We start from the raw sequence: 22,813 nt of genomic DNA, 5'->3' as shown, positions 1-22,813 counted from the left end.
GTTTGGGTGGAGGCTGCTTAATGGATTTTACTCCTGTTGTCATTGAGTCTGTGTACATACACAATCTGACACCGATTGGGCTTAATAATATGGAATCATGTAACGTCACATAAAAGCCTCAAACAATGTCCTGTTATAGGGGAAAGGTCATAACAGTTTAAGCAAAACTTGATTGAAAAAACGGGGGCGAATTCTCTGAAACCTGCAAAAACCTGCGTCTTATTCATGCTTATCCAAAAAGTCAGAAATTGAAAACATGTTCATCATAAAAGAGGTGTATTCAAATAATTGTTTTGTGTGAATTAAATGTTTTGATGTATATTTGAATAATTTAATAGGTCTGGACAAAAAAAATCTGGGTCAATTAAATAATTTTCACACAATAAATACTGTGACGGTTTGTGTTTAGTTCAGTCTTTGTTTAGATTACTAGAGTTTTAAGCATGTAGCTAATCATTTTTATTTTTATATTAGATTTTCATAGTTTAATATTGAAAGTCTGGGTCTGGGACAATGCTAAAACAATAAAACCTGTACATATAAGGCATTTGAAATACCAAAAAGTAAATGATGAAGGCCTGGTAATAAAAGTTTCTAAGCCAGTTTTAATGAGATTCTCATAAAACAAAAAGAAAAAAGTTGATAGATAAAAGTAGTATGTGCTTTAAAATGTATATTTTTATGTAGAATGTTGGTGGAAATTTTGTGCTGTCATATGGCGTGACAGGCCAAATAAAAATACAAATTGACCCTACATTTTTAAGTTTACAATCTACAAACATGTCTTTATCAAGTCTATAAATTTTATAGTGCATGTATTATGCATGGTTTTGCTGATGGTTTGGTTTGGCACAATAGAGTACTGCATTTTTTAAATCACACCTACACACACAAGCACGAGAACTTTCACAGATCTTTTTCAGTGTGTCTGATATCAACACAGATGAGAAGCACGAACATCTTAAGCTCCTTTAACACAGGTAATCCACTAAAATAATGGATAATTCTGCTCGAATTCTACTCTGCGTTTGTGCTTAGATTAAATTTCAGATGCATCTGGGAGAAACAGCTAACTTTATTTGTGCTTTCTTTGTCTTTACTGATTTCATTGCACTTTAAATTAATGCAGTAATACACTGACATAGCGACTGATTTATGTCGTCATGAAACGGAGACCCTTCCCTCGAAATCCGAACACAAGTGGTCACAGGAGACACATTTAAGTGACCAAGTGTAAACGGTGATGTGTCTCGCTTGACTACATTTGGTCGGATCACCCGAGACACATCTTAATACCAGGTGTAAACAGGGTCAGAAGGTCAGAGTGTTTTCTGGGGGGGTGGGGGGTGGTGCAAATCAGCTATTTGCCTTGTGATATTCAGTGTCTGGCTGCTAGTCGTAGCTGTAATTTATGTACTGTGGATTTGGTTTGGAAATACCTCCCTCTGCCAAAGCGTTATTAAATGAACCACTCACCAGTTATAAATCAGAGTGTTTGCACAGTGGGTGTGAAAGCAGGCAAGAAATATGTTAGAGCTCTAACTTTTGATGTAAATGAGAAGGTACATCACAGAAAAACTCAGAACATATTAAAAGAGGAAAAACAAGAAGTCCCTGCCAATGATTCTATGGTACATTTCAGGCTATTCAGTGTGTACCATTAGAGCCAATTTTTTCCCCTTTCTTTTTGCTTTTGATGTTAGTTCACGGATGACGATTATGTTTGAGCATTTTTTTATGTATTAGCATCCTAGTACTGGCCTTGAATCTTTGAAGCAATTGGTGTTTGTTTTTTTTTTTGGCGGGGGGTGGATGGATAGAGGAGAACAACATTAAGTGTATCGCAGTCAGTGTTAGCGTCAGTGATTGGATTATGGTCTCTTTCTAGATGTTTCTGGACAATTGATAATTCTGTTCAATGTTAGATGGGGGATATTCCTTCTTGATATCTATGATCTCCACCCATAAAGGCATTCCCCAATGCTTGGAAGATGACATATTAGGACACAAAACTGCAGTACTCCCATTATCTAAGCAGGTGTCCAATTATCAACAGAGAAAACATGCATGAGAAGTTATGCAATGCTTGCATTTGTTCTGCAAGTATATGATTATAAAAAGAGAGTATAATTTATCTTGTTTTACACACCTGTCTCTGCAAACTGTTGGAACTTACTCTATACTATAATGTTGAACACTACAGTCTGCCATGGGTTATCCAAACAGATTGTCCAGCCTCAAATTTATGCCATTGGTTGAGCCAATGTTGCTGTATTAGGCTGGTCAGAACAGAATAAATTAGAATTGGAGACATTATTTTAACATTATCCAAATGACATGCACCACCTTTAAGAGAGTAACTAGAACTAGAAAGCAAACCCTGTTTTGACATGCACCTCCCTAAAAGTACAATGTTAAAAAAACAAAATGAATTAGCTTAATAATGATCATACCATTTCACGCCCCCAAGAAAGCCATTTATTTCCGCTTGTCGAAGCAGGGGGCCTGGAATGGGCCTCATAGGGAGATGATCTTGGCGACTCCTGGGCTGAAGGGGGCTTTCACTTGGCTCACTCATCGCAATGGTCTGCCAGAAGTGTTGCTAGCCATGCTACTGTCAAAACTCAAGCCCTTCTCACTGCCAAAGATTTCAGGCCCCACACCCCTTGGCCCCCTGGGTTAACTAACCTGCTGTGATCTGAAATGAGTACCCAAACGTGGCACACTTAGGATGCATAAACAGTTGGCCTGTGTTAGGGTTGCCATAAACCAACAAACTAAGAGATCTTTCCAAACCTCATAAAGCGAAACCTGTTCCGAACCTCATATCTAAGCCTGTTAAAGATGCATCTGCAAGGCTATTGATTGCTGTTTTAAATTTTCAGGAATACGGTTGTTTAATTAGTTACTTCAATATAATAAAGTAGCTCAACTTAAATAAACAACAGTTTAAGACCTCATTGTCTGTCTATTTAAATGTAAAACATTCTATTTACTTGTAAAGGCAAACATAATTTTAAAGATGTTACAATTTTACTGGATTTCATTTTTCATTCAAGTCTTGGTTGCGTGAGAAGTTGGATCCAGACTTGACTCTACAAACATCAATCAGACTTTTAAGCTTTCTGTCTGTCAGGATGTTTATGTTGCTTTGTTACAAATTCTCAAAGGAATCATAATAAAACTGAGAGTGACGAGTGCCAAAAAATCTCTCCCTTTTTTAAATAGTCTTTTTAAAGGGCTGCTAATATGTTTGGGAAAGGATTTGATCAAACCTCTAACCCTAAGTATTACAATTTGGCACATAACTTGTCCTGCACTGTTTGAGATATGGACATGAATGGTACCTCAGTCATGTGGCTTGTTGAGGAATGGTTTGCTATTACTTTATTAACTTATGATTAAACTCGGGCCTTATGATTTCGACGATGCCAAAAACACAGACGATATCACAGAATTGAGTCATAAAAATGAAGAGTAAAATGAGGAATTACATGAAATGAAATGAGTGACAATTTGAAAATCAAATCCAAATTGTGATATAGCCAAGTGTGATTATTAAACTGCAAAAGAATGTGATTTAATTACATAAACATTGTCTGCATGCGCTTCTCAGCTATGCACACCTCTCTGTTCCCTGTCATCAAGACATACACAAATACACACAGAGTGTGCGTGATGCTCGTGATGCTGTGTTCAGCATATGAGTGGCTGTGAATGCTCTGCACATACTTCTTTTCCGATGCTGCTCTGATAAGGTCGGCTTTCAAGAATTTCAGCATTTCATTTGGAGCTTATTAATAACTGCCGTCAAATACACTGGAATTATATGATCTTTTTTTTTCCATCAGTATAAAAGCTCGATTCAACAAGATGCTTGAAATTGAAGACATTAAGACAGAAAACCCTCACTGAGCACTTTATTAGGAACACTACACTAATACTGGGTAGGGCCTCCCTTTGCTCTCAAAACAGCCTCAATTCCTTGTGGCATGGATTCCATTTGAGATTTTGGTCCATGTTGACATGATTGCTCCATGCAGTTTCTGCAGATTTGTCAGTTCCCACTCATGCTGCGAATCTCCCATTCTACCACATCACAAAGGTGTTCAGTTGGATTCAGATCCGGTGACTGGGAAGGCATGTTTATGAAACCAGTTTGAGACAACTTTTGCTTTGTGACATGATGCATTATCATGCAGGAAGTAGCCATTAGAAGATGGGTAAATTGTGGCCATAAGGGATGCACATGGTCAGCAACAGTACTCAAATAGGCTGTGGCATTCAAGCGATGATTGATTGGTATTAACGGGCCCAAAGTGTGCCAAGAAAACATTTCCCACACCATTACACCACCACCACCCTGGACTGCTGACACAAGGCAGGTTGGGTCCATGGATTCATGCTGTTGGTGCCAATTTCGGACCCTACCATCTGTGTGCCAGCAGAAATCGAGATTCATCAGACCAGGCTACGTTTTTCCAGTCTTCAACTGTCCAGTTTTGGTGAGCCTGTGCCCACTGCAGGCTCAGCTTTCTGTTCTTGGCTGATAGAAGTGGAACCTGATGTGGTCTTCTGCTGCTGCAGCCCATCCGCTTCAAGGTTTGACATGTTTTTCATTCTGAGATGCTGTTCTGCTCACTAGAATTGTACAGAGGCGTTATCTGAGTTACCGTAGCCTTTCTGTCAGCTCAAGCCTGTCTGGTCATTCTCCGTTGACCTCTCTCATCAACAAGGCATTTCCGTTTGCAGAATTGCTGGCACCATTCTGAGTAAATTCTAGAGACTGTTGTGCTTGAAAATCCCTGGAGATTAGCAGTTACAGAAATACTCAAACCAGCCCATCTGGCACCAACAATCATGCCATGGTCGAAATCACTGAAATCACATTTTTTCCTCATTCTGATGGTTGATGGACCTCTAGAGAAACTCATCCATACACATCCATCTGATTTCATCATGCTTTGTAATGTACAGTGGAGTCCAAAATTCTGAGACAACATTAAAAACTTGAAATCCCATTAAAACCTGTAAATAAACAGAAACCTCTCCACTATTTCTTTGTCATTAATCAAATATAAGCAAATTTGTCAGATTGATCATTTTAACTCTTTGTACTAAAGATCAGATTTCCTTGCTTCCATTAAAGCATGCAAGATTGGAACATTCTCAAATGATTCTGGATGACATGATTATCAGGTTTTGCACAACTTGTGGAGTCCATACCAGCTTGAGTGCATGTTGTCATTAAAGCAAAAGGCGGACATACCAAATGCCAATACAATTGGAAATGCATGCTAATTTTTCAATTCACCTTTCACTGAAATTGTTATGCTGATAATTTAATTAAAAAAACTTAGAAAAATGCAAAATAGAATTTTTTTTACTAGTGATCTCAGACTTTTGGACACTACTGTATATGGGTTTTTCTTCAGCTTTGTGCAATGTCATGTCCCTGGAGTTCATTTTTATTAAAACAAATTATTATTATTTTTTTTTATTATATGAAGGTCATATTAAAACTGACTTTTCAAATGACTTTTATGTATAAATTTGTGCATACATTTACATTGTTTTTGTCTTGTTCCAGACCCAGATTTTTAAGTACAGTTAGCTATGAATATCTGTTTTAAAATACAAATTATTACATGTTTAAAACTAAGATAATCTAAACAGAGAGTTAAATAAACACACACACACACACACACACACACACACACACACACACATATATATATATATATATATATATATATATATATATATATATATAATTTCATTTGTAAAAATTATTTCTATAATTTTTTGTTTTTGTTTTTAAATGATGACTGTCTAGCAGTTGTGGCATCATTTCCACCACATCTAACTATTTTGTCCCTGATAAACCTTTTTATTTTATTTTTTTAAGTTAGTGTATTTGTTAACCAAGTCAAGAAAAGTGTCAGTGAAGAGCATGCTTTAGAAGAAATATGAGTCAAGTGATGTTTGACTAAAACAAATAAAAATCAAGGTAAATATCACTTGTGAGCAGAATATTTTTGTTCTAAATTATTTCCAGTCAAGCTGTAATTTTGCCAAATTATGCACAAGTCTGAAAATATTATTTAATTGTGTGTATTTAGGATCCAAAAAATGTTAGCTGTGAAGTAAGCCTTAACAAGACAAAGGAATCAGCCATTATATCTCAAAAACATTACAAATGCCATTTCCATCACTGTCATTTCCATCACAGAATTCTAGTTAACACAATACAGAATTTAAGATGTGCTGCAATTGACACTGAAAAAAAATTATACAAAGCTCTGGTAATGCAAGTACATTTTGGACAAATTAAACTTTCATTGAGATGTGTCAAAACAACTTTTCAAAACAAATCAAATTTTTTTACTTTCTAGAAATTCACAGGGCTTTAAGTGCCCGAAGCTGAAGAAACACCTATATATTTAATAAAACTTTGCTACTTGGAACATATTCGGCTTGTGAAAAACACATTTTACTGTAAAGGAGGATAAATTTGCATTCAAATCAGCCTCTAATTTGAATAAGAGAGATATTCTGAAGGTTTTGACCAAATGTTCCCAGCTTTCCTGTGGGGGATCTGGTCATTATGAGGCCAGCGTGAGTCCAGGGCTTGAGACGCACTAATCCGAGGGGCCTGCCCTCTCTCAGGCCAAGAGTCCTGCAGGAATGTGAAGGATGTGGAGGGAGGGCTGACTCACCCCTCAGCTCCAGGCCAAGACGTCCCACTGAGTGAAATGAAAGACAAGGTGCTGGAAAAGAAAGAGATGGTGAGGATTATTAAACACACATATTAATCAAGATTTTAAACTGTACAGAAAGGGCCCTTTATGCGTTTGGAAACCACAGATTTTTTTAAATCAAGGGAAAGCTGGAGAGAAAGAGTGATTGAGTGATTGTGAGAAAGCAGCATCTTTCTCAAGAGGGGACGTGTCAAGAGCTTTCCAGTCGTAGATGTATTGCGCCTTTCCTTAGCACAAAACCTGTTTGCTGTTGCAATAGGCAGAGAAAGGTTGAGCGATTTTGTTAAAAAGTGAGCAATGAGCTCTTTTAATTAAGTACTAAAGGAATAGTTCACAGAAGAAACTTTTCAGACTTTTGGAGAATGTCCAAGGAGTGCATGTACTGTACACGTATACAGTTGTGCTCAAAAGTTTGCATACCCTGGCAGAAATTGTGAAATTTTGGCATTGATTTTGAAAATATAACTGATCATGCAAAAAAAAATAAATAAATAAATAAATATTTTATTTAAGGATAGTGATCATATGAAGCCATTTATTATCACAAAGTTGTTTGGCTCCTTTTTAAATCATAGTGATAACAGAAATCACCCAAATGGCCCTGATCAAAAGTTTACATACCCTTGAATGTTTGGCCTTGTTACAGACACACAAGGTGACACACACAGGTTTAAATGGCAATTAAAGTTTAATTTCCCACACCTGTGGCTTTTTAAATTGCAATTAGTGCCTGTGTATAAATAGTCAATGAGTTTGTTAGCTCTCACATGGATGCACTGAGCAGGCTAGATACTGAGCCATGGGGAGCAGAAAAGAACTGTCGAAAGACCTGCGTAACAAAGTAATGGAACTTTATTAGATGGAAAAGGATATAAAAAGATATCCAAAGCCTTGAAAATGCCAGTCAGTACTGTTCAATCACTTATTAAGAAGTGGAAAATTCGGGGATCTCTTGATACCAAGCCAAAATCAGAGATCAGTCTGACCAAGGTCTGGCACAACTGCCAGAAGAATTGTTCGGGATACAAAGAAAAACCCACAGGTAACCTCAGGAGAAATACAGGCTGCTCTGGAAAAAGACGGTGTGGTTGTTTCAAGGAGCACAATACGACGATACTTGAACAAAAATTAGCTGCATGGTTGAGTTGCCAGAAAGAAGCCTTTACTGTGACAATGCCACAAAAAAGCCCAGTTACAATATGCCCGACAACACCTTGACACGCCTCACAGCTTCTGGCACACTGTAATTTGGAGTGACGAGACCAAAATAGAGCTTTATGGTCACAGCCATAAGCGCTGTGTTTGGAGAGGGGTCAACAAGGCCTATAGTGAAAAGAATACCATCCCCACTGTGAAGCATGGTGATGGCTCACTGATGTTTTGGGGGTGTGTGAGCTCTAAAGGCACGGGGAATCTTGTGAAAATTGATGGCAAGATGATTGCAGCATGTTATCAGAAAATACTGGCAGACAATTTGCATTCTTCTGCATGAAATCTGCGCATGGGACGCTCTTGGACTTTCCAGCACGACAATGACCCTAAGCACAAGGCCAAGTTGACCCTCCAGTGGTTACAGCAGAAAATGGTGAAGGTTCTGGAGTGGCCATCACAGTCTCCTGACCTTAATATCATCGTGCAACTCTGCGGAGATCTCAAACGTGCGGTTCATGCAAGACGACCAAAGACTTTGCATGACCTGGGGGCATTTTGCCAAGACGAATGGGCAGCTATACCACCTGCAAGAATTTGGGGCCTCATAGACAACTATAAGACTGCACGCTGTCATTGATGCTAAAGGGGGTGATACACAGTATTAAGAACTAAAGGTATGCAGACTTTTGAACAGGGGTCATTTAATTTTTTTCTTTGTTGCCATGTTTTGTTTTATGATTGTGCCATTCTGTTATAACCTACGGTTGAAAATGAATCCCATAAGAAATAAAAGAAATGTGTTTTGCCTGCTCACTTATGTTTTCTTTAAAAATGGTACATATATTACCAATTCCCCAAGGGTATGCAAACTTTTGAGCACAACTGTATACTGTAAATGCCATGTGACACAACAGCAAAATACATCTGTCTAGTGCATGTGAATAGAATAATAATAGAAGCGCATTTTTTGTGTACAGATGTCCCGAATTAGGCAAGAAACGAACCAAATCTGAATGCGGACAAAAACTATATTTGAATGCGGCCCAATGGAGGATTCGACTTTCAGGCTGCGAATTTCCAAAACAAATGATGGCAGGGGTTATTTATATTAATGAATAAAGCAATACCTGATTGGACATTTTAGTAACTTTCATCAGGAAACCACTACCTGATTGGTCAGAGAATGTTTAACCCAACCCTAAAGGGTGATTTAAACGTCTGCGTCAAACTTACACCATAGCCTGTCATGCATCTCTCCAAAAAGGTAACCACACGTCATGTCTACGCAGACCACAGCAGCTGTGATTGGTCAACTTTGTAACCAGAGAACGCCCCCCCCACACACACAACGATAAAAAGGATGTCTGAATTTGCGCTTACCTCATATATCAACAAGTCACCTGCAATCCTACATTTTTGAAATCCGTTTTCAGGGTGGGACACAACTCTTAGAGGAAGACAGGCCACAGTTATTAACTGACAGCATTTGTGGTTGAACTATTCCTTTAATAAGGAAAATGAAGTCAAAAACATCACATGGTGGGTTGTGTAAAGGCTCCAACATTTTGTGCTGTGACATTCATATAGGTGAACTGAGTTCAAATCCAGATTGAGTCATTTACTTTCTATTGATTCCACCTCATGCCTATAAAATGGCAAAAAGGCCGTAAGTTAAAAAAGAAGGGACATGAAGTGACAGGTGTTGAATCAGAAAGAGCTTAATACGAAATTGTCTGAAGGTCCTTTTCCAGATGTAACAGAGGTATCATTTGTCGAACAAAGTGTTGACCTTTCGGTTGAAATTTTCACCTTCAATTATGTACCAACAATTCGACTAAAACACTGAACACATTATCTAAGCAGAAACCGACCAAAGAACCCATCTGAGAAGCAGACCCCATCAGCTTCCATTCAGTGGTAGTTTTGGCCTGATGGTATACAGTAGCGGGATTATTGTAGACCTGTTTTAACTTAGTGATTTTTCCAGCTATGTCTTCACGTGCTTACTTTAATGAAAGGGCCTACATGTTCCATGTGGCTTTAAAGACATTCCTCAGACATTACCTTATTAAACCATCATGTGTGCGGAGAGGGTGTGGCACGGGCAAAGAGAAAAGAGTTAGTGTGTTTACCACATCAGCATCAATAGAGGTGTGAGGAAGCCAAGCCCAGATGGATGACATCACCCACAGGATTCCCACAAGCCCAGGATATTTTTATGAAGCATTTGCCCCATGTGTCCTTTGTGCCCCACAGCTTTCTTGTTTGATTAAGGTGGAAAAAGACAGGTCGACAATTTCTTGAGATAAATTGGTTGTATTCGCCTAAAGAAAGAGGATTTGTCTTCTTAGTCAAAGATCTTTTTTGCTGTTTCTCTCATGTCATTTAAAATTAAGAATGAAAATATTAATAAAAAAATAAAAAACAACAAGGCACAAACTGTACAGTTCAATTGCTATTTATTTAACAGACATAAAAACCAACACAACCAAAAGCGATGTAAACTTTACAAACATTAAAAGATCAATCTTAGGATTTTAAGAATCAATATCGGGATTGTTCAAATGAAGACCGCAATAAATAGAAAAAAAAATTCCACAGGCCCAATTACAGTAAAGTCCAGATACGGTACAAAAAAAGAAACGTCCTCTCACTTTCAACTGCTTTTATTTTCAGCAGACTTAACATGTGTAAATATTTGTATGAACATAAAAAGATTCAAGAACTAAGACATAAACTGAACAAGTTTCACAGACATGTGACTAACAGAAATTGAATAATGTGTCCCTGAACAAAGGGTCAAAATCAAAAGTAACAGTCAGTATCTGGTGTGGCCACCAGCTGCATTAAGTACTGCAGTGCATCTCCTCCTCATGGACTGCACCAGATTTGCCCGTTCTTGCTGTTAGATGTTACCCCACTCTTTCACCAAGGCACTTGCAAGTTCCCAGACATTTCTGGGGGGAATGGCCCTAGCCCTCACCCTCCGATCCAACAGGTCCCAGACGTGCTCAATGGGATTGAGATCCGGGCTCTTCGCTGGCCATGGCAGGACACTGACATCCCTGTCTTGCAGGAAATCATGCACAGAACGAGCAGTATAGATGGTGGTATTGTCATTCTGGAGGGTCATGTCAGGATGAGCCTGTAGGAAGGGTACCACATGAGGGAGGAGGATGTCTTCCCTGTAACACACAGTGTTAACATTGCATGCAATGACAACAAGCTCAGTCCGATGATGATGTGACACACCGCGCCAGACCATGAAGGACCCTCCACATCCAAATCGATCCCGCTCCAGAGTACAGGCCTCGGTGTAATGCTCATTCCTTCGACAATAAACACGACTCTGACCATCACCCCTGGTGACACAAAACCGTGACTCGTCAGTGAAGAGCACTTTTTGCCAGTCCTGTCTGGTCCAGCGAAGGTGGGTTTGTGCCCATAGGCGACGTTGTTGCCAGTGATGTCAGGTAAGGACCTGCCTTACAACAGGCCTACAAGCCCTCAGTCCAGCCTCTCTCAGCATATTGTGGACAGTCTGAGCACTGATGGAGTGATTCTGCGTTCCTGGTGTAACTCGGGCAGTTGTTGTTGTCATCCTGTACCTGTCCCGCTGGTGTGATATTCGGATGTTCTGATCCTGTGCAGGTGTTGTTACACGTGGTCTGCCACTACGCGGACAATCAGCTGTCCTTCCTGTCTCCCTGTAGCGCTGTTTAAGGCGTCTCGCAGTACGGACATTGCAATTTATTGCCCTGGCCACATCTGCAGTCCTCATGCCTCCATTCAGCATGCCTAAGGCACGTTCATGCAGATGAGCAGGGACCCTGGGCATCTTTCTTTTGGTGTTTTTCAGAGTCAGTAGAAAGGACTCTTTAGTGTCCTAAGTTTTTATAACTGTGATGGTTGCCTACCATCTTTGAGCTGTTAGTGTCTTAATGACAGTTCCACAGGTGCATGTTCATTAATTGTTTATGGTTCATTGAACAAGCATGGAAAACATTGTTTAAACACTTTACAATAAAGATCTGTAAAGTTATTTGTATTTTTACAAAATTATATTTAAAATACAGTGTCCTGAAAAAGGGACGTTTCTTTTTGCTGAGTTCATATGGTACAACCATTGATATAAGAATAAACAGCTGTGCTGTGTAAAGATGATTATAAACGAAGTATTTGCCAATCACAATTTAGCATGCAAATGGATAGGTAAAAATATCTATTTTTCTATTCAGTCTTTATTTGAACGATCCTGATATTGTTTCTTAAAATCAAAAGTTTGATCTTTTAATTTGAATTTTACATTTATTTTATTTTGTATTTTTTTATAATTAAATATATTGCAGTTGAACTGCATTGTTTGGGCCCTGTTTTTCATTTTTAAAATTAAGATTTTCGTGTAACAAATATGAAGTTTCCCTGTATAATTTACAGCATAGCTGAGAGAGAATTCCTTTCATATGTAAGCAAAATGGACATTATAACTGAAATATATCCCAATAAAGCAGAATTGAATCAAATCAAAATTAAATAAAGAGCTTGTGAAGTGGAATCTAATCAAATCTGTATCAGTTCCCAGCTGTACAAATGCATGTAACAAAGAATGCAAATCACAACATAGTTTGCCATGACATTCAGTGACATTAAAAGTTTTTTGTTAAATTTCTTACAAAATATAAAGTTTATAGAAACCAAATTTAAAAGCTGAAATTATCTATTTTCTGTTAAGTCTGTAAAGCAGTTTGGGCAAAATTTATTGCAGAAGTTAATACTTTGGGTTTGTGGTTTAGAAATAAAACGCTAACCAGAATGTTTGAAGAAAATAAACACAAAACTGCCTTGCATTATTAAGCCACATTATTAAGTGAACACACGGGAAGTTGGCATGTTGTTTCCGAGATTTGTAGTACCCTAAGATGGGCCACATTATGCCAAATTACTGACAAGTGCCATCTCCTATCAGACTTTTTTGCATCGGCTCCAATGTGTTTACCTTCCCCTTGTGGCACAACCAGAAGCGCACTGGGTCAGCAGTGTGGGAGACCTGGGTTTGAATTCCCCGTTGAAACCAGAAAGTAACCACGTTTGCATAATCAGTTCTGAGGTTGCATTTTCCCTTTAACATTACATTTTTACTCCACTGTTGGTTAGGTTTAGGTGTGGGGTTTTGGTTGGGGGGTTCAATTTACAAAATATGCATTCTTCTTCGCTGTATTACATCCTGAACAGCTGAAAACAACTCGCGTCACAACTTTGGCGCCCCTCCGTGGACATTTCAACCGGAAAATAAGCCAAACTGCACTTACCATGTTTCACATTCCGGTAAGCACAGACTGATTTTAGCTAAAGAAAAGTCAACCCGCTGTGTCCAATTTCACTGTGAGATCAGTCTGTATGGAGAGTGAAGAGAGGCACTGTAACTATTTCTCTTCACTTTAAAGTATTTTTTCCTAAAACAGAAGCACTAATGTTTGTTTCATTGGGAATGAGGATCAGGCCTCCAGAGTGAACAGAATCTGTATATTATAAACTTAATAACAAAATAACAAGAAATACTGCAGTTTCCTATACTTTTCTTGATGATTTTTGTAAGTCTGAAAAATCATGTTGAATCTTAAATCCTTTAAGACACGTTGTTTGTGTGTTTTCCACTGTTTCCTTTGCAGTTTACCAGTGGGGACGTGGTTAAATGTTCTGTTTAAAATAGCTTTACTTATTTCAAACAAATGTTTAGACTGGGATTTCAGTTTGTAAAACTGGACCGGCTTTTTCGATATAAAACCACTGTTCCCTGTTCAGATTATGTTTACTAAACTATAAAATGATGGAAATTGTGAATGATGATTATATGTGCCTTTGTTAATTTATCTTTAATAAAAAAGCAACACAGTTCTGATTAGTTTCATACTCCATTGACTAAATCGACCCCTCTTGTAAACACACTGGCAATTACATTTGATACATCCCACCAAAGGGAGTTTTAGTGCATTTGAATAAATTCCTGTGGCTTCACTATTGCGTAGTGTTGATTGAAACCAGGAAAAAGGCAGTTTCAGCTTGCTGTCCATATCACTGTTGTGGTCAACACACAGTTTATCAGTTAACGATTCAAGAGTGAATATTGAATATTTGTTGTTAGCTTACCATTTGTTTAAATGTAAAAAAATAAATAAATAAAATGACCTATGATTTTGTTTAAACCTTGCCAGACAAGCTCAGAGCTGTAGCTAGTAGGGTGAAAGGGGGTAACAATTCTAGCGGCCCAAAGGTCCAGGGGGGCCTTCAACAAATTCAAAACTGTATTATTTTAATAGGTAAGAGGCCCAGAGCAATATATATTCACGGGGCCCAGAATTCCTTGCTACGGCCCTGGACAAGCTAACACTTATTTATTAATACAAATAAAAACAATTTGGTTAGCTACATATGTACACAAGCTGTCAGCTTTATTTCTTTGGTCCATAACCCAATAATACCAGTATTTATAAAGGATGTCCTATGATTACATTTACTTAAAATAAATTCTTCTATTTAGTTTTGTACCCTTGGTTAGAGTTCAGTAAATGTTACAGTGTACATGTTCTCCCACAAAATCCATTTGAATTTAGTAGACTGCACTGTGCTTAACATTTCTGACAAATAAATTGAAAGTAATATCATCTGCCATCTTTTCCTTGACTAAATAAGTGATCAGACTTCCAAAACCTGAGTTGTCTTTGCACAAAATTGGATTATAAATGCAAAACAACCAGTTTTGTTTGCAAGATGAAGACTGGACGCTGCTTACGGCAATTAAACATGCATGTGATAAGGTCATGTGACATCAGTGTAGCATTTTGAAACGTTTATCAATTCGTACAGTAATACTGTTTTACATACTATTGAAAAAAATGTTAGGCATTATTGAGTGTATACCGCACAGTAAGCAGTATACTTGTATTCCATGACGAACATAGCATCTCTTTTTGCCTCACTACCTCTCTTTTCAAGTTCAAATGCAAAAGCGTATGTACTCGATACCTGTCTAACAGCATCTACAGTCTCATCGGTGTGCAGTTGACATTCTTTGCCTACATCTGAAATAAACATGTGTAAATGGGATTTTTGGCTTTGCTTCAACTGTAACCCACATCAAGGGATGTTTTTCTTTTTTACAGCCAGTGAGTAAATGGTCTGTGCATTTTGGCTGGAGAAGCAGGGAGAAAAACTGTGCCTATGTGTAAATTAAAGAGCAGTTTCGAGGGCCACAGGTGCTCTCTCTGGAATATATTTACCCAGAAAGGCAGAATTATTAGTTGAAGTCTGGTATTGTAATTAGGAACAAACTGCTGGTTCGTTTAACTTGATTTAATTTCGTTGTTAGTTTGTGATTTGCAGGGGTTCTTGTGAATCCTTTGATAATCTGGTAAAACTGTTAATATTAAACATATTAAAAATGTTAATTTAACTGGTTTAGTGAGAATGTCTGGTAATGTAGACTCTGTTGATTTGTGTGTGTGTGTGTGTGTGAAATGAATGTGTCAGCTATTCAAACATCTGTTGAAGTTGCAATGACACCTTGCAAAGTAAATGAAGCATCACAAAGAAAACGTATCTTTTCAGTTCTGACACTTTTCACAAAACAAACCATTTCCAACCTGCACTACATTTTTTCCTCATTGAATATCCAAATATTCAGTCTCAAATACGAAACAATAATTTTCCGAATGTTTTTCGTGATTATGTACTAAGAAATTTTGAGAAACTGGGAAACAGCCATGTGCTTCATGCCATTTTCCACCAGCGTTTCGGCACTGTCAAACATTACAAAGATTTTTGTCACCACCATTGTGTGAGGAAGCGGTTTTACATTAAAACTTCAAAAGCTTGTGAGTAACAAATATTTTAATGGTTTAGTTTTGAAGGCTCTGAATTATTGTGTTTTTGTAAATAAATTAAGGAACAGCTGTGTTCTGCAAGATGTATGAATGTGAACAGACATTGGGCAGAGCTGTGCTAATTCTCAGCTGTGTTTGTGCTTTTGTTTCTATCATAAGTCATCTCTTCTAAACCCTTTGGTCACTGTTTTGTGTAGTTTATAGGATTTGTCAGGGCATGAGGAGTTTTTTGATAAGCTATGTAATGCATATGTGCTAAACACTCCAGGTGACTGGACATCTCAGTCAGAAATTGTCAAGAAAGTGCAAAGTCACTTGTTGGCCTCGGCCAACCCACACTTTTCTAAATTTGGCTAATTCGTATGATATCGTGCGACTGCACTTGTTTGAATTTCTACGACTTTCACTATAGCCAATGACATCGCTGGACATCGTTTCCATCTAATACATGACAATTACTTTCTTCTGTCACACACAACAGCTTCTTATCATGTTTACACACTCTACTGATCGGTTAAGTTTAGATAAGGCATTGGGGTGAGGGCATAATATTAATAAGTATGTCCTTAACGCCTCGTGAGCGGAACTCACGCTTACTTCCACATTAGACATCCGGGCATTTGCACATGATGAAGTTGTACGAGTGTATGCAAACAACATTGTGCAAGACCATACGAAATAGCCAACTCGTAAATTATGTACGACTTTTCATGAGATCGGGTTGGCCTCGGCTCCTGTAATCTTACCTGATTTATAACAGGTCAGCTTTTGGATGGGATACACGAACCTCATCTATGTTAGCCGGTTAAGTAATTTTCTTATTTAAAAAAAATCAGACAACATAATAAACCTGTGCTTAAGTGAGATTTGAAATCATTGAATTATTCTCTGCTTATCATGTCTAAACATAAACAGGCATGCGTGAAATTGGATAAACCGGTAAGAACACTGGTAAAGTTGTTCACATGCAATGCGAAATAGGTGTAATGGCCAAAAACCTTCGTATGCAGATTGGTTTTTGCTTATGATCTTACCCAATAAAAGAACGCCATTTAAGACTATTACATGACCTTACAAGTTGTAATTGGTGTAACATCATGCATTTAAAAACACTCCGTGATCAATACATCACCCAATTTTTTTTCTTTTTTTTTTTTACGTTTGCAAGGTATAATAACATGTTAAAGATGTGGCAATGCAACAAGACCCCAATGGGTGACAGCTCCATCAACTGGCTCGAAACGCTCACAAACTGACCCTGGGCCAGCTATATCCAGTCAGGGTCTTTGCAATCCATTTGCAGTCAGGGCACGAGGCAATGTGAGTGTTATTGGATTAGGGGGAGGTAGAAAGAGCACAGGAATGCAGTCGACGCCAGCTTGCTCTTTGGCCTTTCAGAGGTAACCAAGCATATCCACCTAAGCCTTTAGCCTCCCTGTCTCATTCCCTAACAGATAAAATCCCTAAATCTTGGTCACCAAAAATAAATAAATAAATAAATAAATAAAACAAAATATATATATATATATATATATATATATATATATATATATATATATATATATATAAATGAAAAAAGTGGTTGATTCAATATCATCCTTTCCTCTGTGAAATGTGGATTGTATGTTTGTATACTTAAGGAAAATACAGAGTGTTTTACTGAGGTTTTTAATGGACTTTCAGAACTTTAATGCAGTAGTTTACCCAAAAATGCAAATTATATAATTATTTACTTACCTTCATGCAACAGGTTTGAATGCAACATATAAAATGAAGATCCCGGGCCTTGTGAACTGTACATTTGTTAAAAGATAAAGCTGTGTTACAGTGTGCAAAAGGAGAAATCTAGATCTTTTTGAGCTGGAAAAAGCTGATGTTCTTCTGATGTATTTTGTGATTGTAGCGATAGACTCCAGGAGATCTAGATGATACTTGCCAATGCATTTTATTTTTTCTGCAAATCATCATTAATGTTATCATCATTGTGCAATGCATGAGTCATTTAGCTTACAACACAAAAAAGTTTTATCTTTACAATATATTGTTCTAAGAAGGATTAAAGACACTTAATTCAAGATCTGCAAAACAGATTTGAGGTCTGCAATTCATAAAGGCTGAAAAATAACAGCCGATGGCTTCCGTGAACTTTTGACGTCTTTCTCCAGTACTGAGCAGAATATGCTGGATTCATTATATTTACAATTCAAACAGACCTCAGTTTATTTGTTCAATTTTTTAAACCCTTCCAGAGGCCAAAAGTTAAATCAAGAAACACTTGTAATAATTTTAATATGTTAAAATGTTTTAATGGAAAGCACATTTATCTCCATTTGTTAATTAATTGAGAATGTCGACTTTGTGAGATGCATTTTGCTACTTCCAATGACTCACCACTTAGAACTTCTGTTCATCTTGAAGTTATTCCTGATTAGCTTGTGATGTCATACTTCAAGCCAGTTTTCAGTTACTATCACTGAGCTGCCAAGTGCTGTCCTTCGAAGAAAACTAGAGAGACAAATGACATACTGAACCTCTCGATTTGCACCATTGTCCAACGCATAATTTGTTATATTTTTTTGAGTCTTTAGCTGGTGTATTTTGCAGGTATTTTGTCATGACCTACACACTGAAACATTGTGGTGTGACACCAGTTTTAATCTTGTCAATTAAATGACATTATATCATAAACTTTATATTATGAATTGCATCAGCACAGAAGCAAATACACAGGTGAATGTTACATGCTGTAGCTAGAATCTGCAGTTGATTTGTTATTAATTCACTAGTAACTAATGATAAAAAGGAAATAAAAATTTAAAGTAGCAATTACTTAAGTATACTCATTTTATGCTATGATTTCAACAGCTGTAGGTTTCATATTGTATTAAGGTTGTTAAATCGGTAACATTTTACAATAAGGTTGTCTAGATTAACATTAGTTAACACAATAGTCAACGTGAACTTACAAGGAACAATACCGTCATTGTTTATTAATCGTAGTTAATGTAAATGTTTTTAAATTCTAATAAATGTTTTATATTAAATGTTGAAGAAGTTAACATTAGTTAATGCAGTTTGAACTAACATGAACTAATAATGAATAGTAGTATATTTATAAATTAGTCTTCACCAAGATTAATAAATGCTGTAAAAGCATATTGTTCATTGTTAGTTCATGATACCTTATGCATTAATTAATGAACATCAATAGAACCTTTTAGAAATATTTTAGGCCTATATGTTTGATTCATGTTAAATTAATAAATGTTTAAAAAATGCAAAATTATTTGAAAATGTTGTCTATTGTAGTTTGACCCAGGTTTTCACCAAACAAACAAAACAATTGAGTGAAATGATATGTTATTTTGGTCAGAGTAAAATGGAATGAATATGACATAGTGACATATTTATTACATTTAAAGTACATTTTTCATAAAAAAAATAAAAAAAACTGTTAACATTAACACTGCGAGTGTGAGTCATCTTTTGTAATGTTTCTTTTCTGTCTCCAAAACAGCTTGGGAAATTTGACAAAGCTGCGTCTGCTGCTCATACGTATTTTCAAGCCAACCCTGAGCATGTGGATATGGGCGAGGACTTGGAGGAGAACAAAGCCCTGCAGGGCGTAAAAGAGGAGCACTTTGTTGACCGGGAAGCCCGACCACATCAGGTAAGTGACTGTCGACCGCAGCACTGCTTGAAATTCACTAAGAATTAATTGTGCCCACTGAGTTGTTTACAGTATTTATTAAAAGAAATGCTGAATGTCTTTTGTACGATGCAATTCTCCATCTTGCAGGCCGGTTCTGATTACTAGATTATGAAGGAAGCAGCAGACTTAACACGATCTCTCATACTTTACTGTTACTGTACAACTTGTTCCACTGCTCCGATCCAGGCACATGAACCAGCTTTTTATAATGTCAAAAGTATGCTTGACTACACTGTGCATCTGTGTATGTGTCCAGTTAATGCTTTTCTTCATAATTTAACGATTTACTGCTGCCATGAGAGCTAGAAAATTTACAAAAACCTCCCTTCTGTTTTCCGCTGTTGTTTTAGGAATATAAACAGAACAGCTCCATTCGCCACTGAGCATTCATTTCTTCATTATCTTTAAGTGGATTCATCTTTGTGTTTACAGAGAGCCTTCTTTGCTGGGGTGAAGCTCTATGACAAAAGCAACTACGGAGAGGCCATGACTTTCTTTGAGGAGGCTCTCACCGAGTACTACCGGGCTGATGTGGAGTGCCGGGCCCTGTGTGAAGGGCCACAGCATTTTGAGAAGCCGGACCATGTCTTGTACAAATACAGCCTCTACGAGCTGATCTCAGGTACAGACGCATTTGTAAATGCACTTCCACTTAATACGGTAGAGCTATTATGTGCGTTCCTAAGAAGGGTCCGTGAATTTTCCGGTCCCGAGTGGCTCCTGGGGACATTCTATTGTGATTATAGTGGTTCTCTTGTTTCTAGAGCTATTTGTATTTCCAGGAATAAAGATTTTCCCCTTCTCTGTACTCAACGTAAGATTTGTTGTCCTTGCCGAATAGTCCATGTGAAGTAATTTTTCTAAACTCTTAAGTACAGTGTTATTGTTGTGTCTAACACTGTATATACAATGTGACAGTACAACAACAAATGCAATGCTTTGTACATGAAACGTATAACTTGAAAAGCTATTTTGGCTCAAATCGAAATCCAGGTGCATCCAAGAGACACTATTTAATTATTTATAAATACAGAAGCAGCTCATTTTGTCTCCAGACTGTGAAACTACACAGAGAGAGCAGGCTTATGTCTGGTTAACATGCAAAACATTTAGCTGTGTTTTGTCTGCATTATATTCCTGCACAAAAGCAGACTATTGTTTAGCAAGTCATCAGGCTGATCTCAGTCTATCTAGCCTTAATTTAAAAAGATAAAAATTTGTCAGAGTGGATTGTGAGGGGGGTTACTACACTCGGCGACCTGTATGAGAGTGGAGTGTTGAGATCTTTTGAGAATTTGTTTCATCATTTTGGGATTCCCAGATCTCAGTTCTATAAGTATATAGTACAGCTGCGCCACATGCTCTGTACTGTTTTTGGGAGTAGCACACACCCCCAGGTGCTTTGGGAGAGGTGATTGCTGCTTTTGGAAAGGGTCATGAAGCATCAGTGTATTACTCCCTGCTAATTCAGAGTCTGGGGGATGGAGCCTTGGAGTATGGGAAAAAGATTTGAATTTGGTATTGGTGGATGGAGTGTGGAAGATTCTGAAAAATGTCAAGTCTGTATCTAGAGATGCAAGTTTTATTGGACCCCCTCTAGATTATATAGGCTTGGTCTTAAAGACACCCCCACCTGCTGGCGATGCCAATCAGAAGTTGGAGACACTACCCATGTCTTTTGGGGGTGTGTTAAGATCCAGGAGTTTTGGTTGAGGGTTCAGAGTTATTTGTGTGATGTTTTGAACATTCAGGTTTTGCTTTGTCCCAGACTCTGTATTTTGGGTGATGGGGCGGTCATGAATTTAGGGGTTAATCACATTAAAAATTGGGTTATGACTAGTCTCATGATTGACAGGCAAGTAATTTTAAGGGGTTGGAAGTCAAGTGGAGCACCCTATTTTTCGGAGTGGTGTGTGGAAATGGGGAGGGTAGCTGCATTTGAGGAAGCGGTAAGTAGAAGGCTGGGGTTTAGGGACTTATTTGTTAAAAAATGGGGCAAATATTTAGTTTTTTTGGGGGACTCTCAGGGAGGGGATGTGGAGAGTGTAGTTTAGTTTAATCATGTATGCTTATTATTATTTTATTTATATATATATATTTGGATTGTGTGTGTGTGGGACCATATGGGTGTTCGTTGGGGTCAGGGTGGGATTGTATTAGGGGGGTTTAAATGTAAAATGTTGATTCTTTATATATGTGTTGAGTTTTTTACTATCATGTGCATATGAATCAATAATGTTAATTACAAAAAAAAAAGATAAAATTTTTTAAACTACTTATATATTTAAACTACTTATATATTCAACTACAGTAACGCCTTCCAAAACAGTCAGAAATCTAGGGGTAGCCATCGATAACCAACTCAATTTCACAGACCACATCTCAAAGACAGCATGATCATGTAGATTTACACTCTACAATATCAGGAAAATAAGACCCTTCCTCTCTGAACATACCACACAACTTCTTGTTCAGTCACTTGTCATAACTACTGTAACACTCTAATTACAGGCCTCCCTGCATGTGCAATTAGGCCCCTGAAAATGATCCAGAATGTAGCAGCACATACTTAAAATTAACAACATCAAATCAGTAGTTTCATATTTTCCATAGTTTTTAATTTGATTACATCATTCGCAATGCTTCATGGGATTTTAGTTCATGCCTTCATGAAAGAGGTTAAGTACACAGTCTTGTACCTTGTCAGATGTTCAAATATTTTGCTTCAAATCAAAGTTTGTAAGAGTACGAATCACTGAGGGCTTGCTGGTTTGGTTCATGGCTTACAACTCTTTTATAAAGGATTTTATGAAATCCCCCATGGAAAAAATTAATGGGGAAAAATACTTTTGGAACCAAGTCAGCTTAAAAATAGCCCTTTTCCACTGATATGGTTTTTCCACCACAGAAAAGGCAGTTCCAGGGCGGGAAAGTTGGTTCCGTACTGGCCCCAAAAGCTTGCTGGTCTCTGCAAAGGAACCAATTACATCGGAGGGCAGGATAATGTGTTGTCACCAGGTAGAATTTTCAGAAACAAAAACAGTTTGGATAGCTTCCTTCTGCAGCAAGGAGTACTTATTTAATCTATATCAGCAATTAAAAAAAATAAAAAGAAAACATAAAAATGCAGACATTAAAAGCATTCAGAAAACGCTGATGAAACGAGCACTCTACTTGCAATATGGTCTTCTACGGATATCCATAATAAACGAGAGATCGCGAAGGAAGAAGTCTACGAGGAGATACGTCAAGAAATTATGCATGCCGGCTTTAATCGTACAACTGACCAAATCATTAACAAATTGACC

At 37.5% G+C, this 22,813-nt stretch overlaps 1 protein-coding gene across 1 annotated transcript in view; it reads left to right on the top strand.

Moving 5' to 3' along the window:
* Positions 1 to 22,813, top strand: part of LOC127439179 (prolyl 3-hydroxylase 2-like) — a 70,834-nt gene that overhangs the window by 26,136 nt on the left and 21,885 nt on the right. Inside the window, exons 2-3 of the mRNA XM_051695310.1 lie at positions 19,311 to 19,463; positions 19,938 to 20,127. Coding sequence (XP_051551270.1) covers positions 19,311 to 19,463; positions 19,938 to 20,127 — 343 coding nt within the window. The remainder of the gene's footprint in view (positions 1 to 19,310; positions 19,464 to 19,937; positions 20,128 to 22,813) is intronic.

The sequence above is a fragment of the Myxocyprinus asiaticus genome, chromosome 50 (genome assembly GCF_019703515.2).
Source record: "Myxocyprinus asiaticus isolate MX2 ecotype Aquarium Trade chromosome 50, UBuf_Myxa_2, whole genome shotgun sequence".
NCBI classification, from domain to species: Eukaryota; Metazoa; Chordata; class Actinopteri; order Cypriniformes; family Catostomidae; genus Myxocyprinus; species Myxocyprinus asiaticus.
Note: the sequence above shows the minus strand (reverse complement) of the source record. Positions and strands in the feature narration are given on the sequence as shown.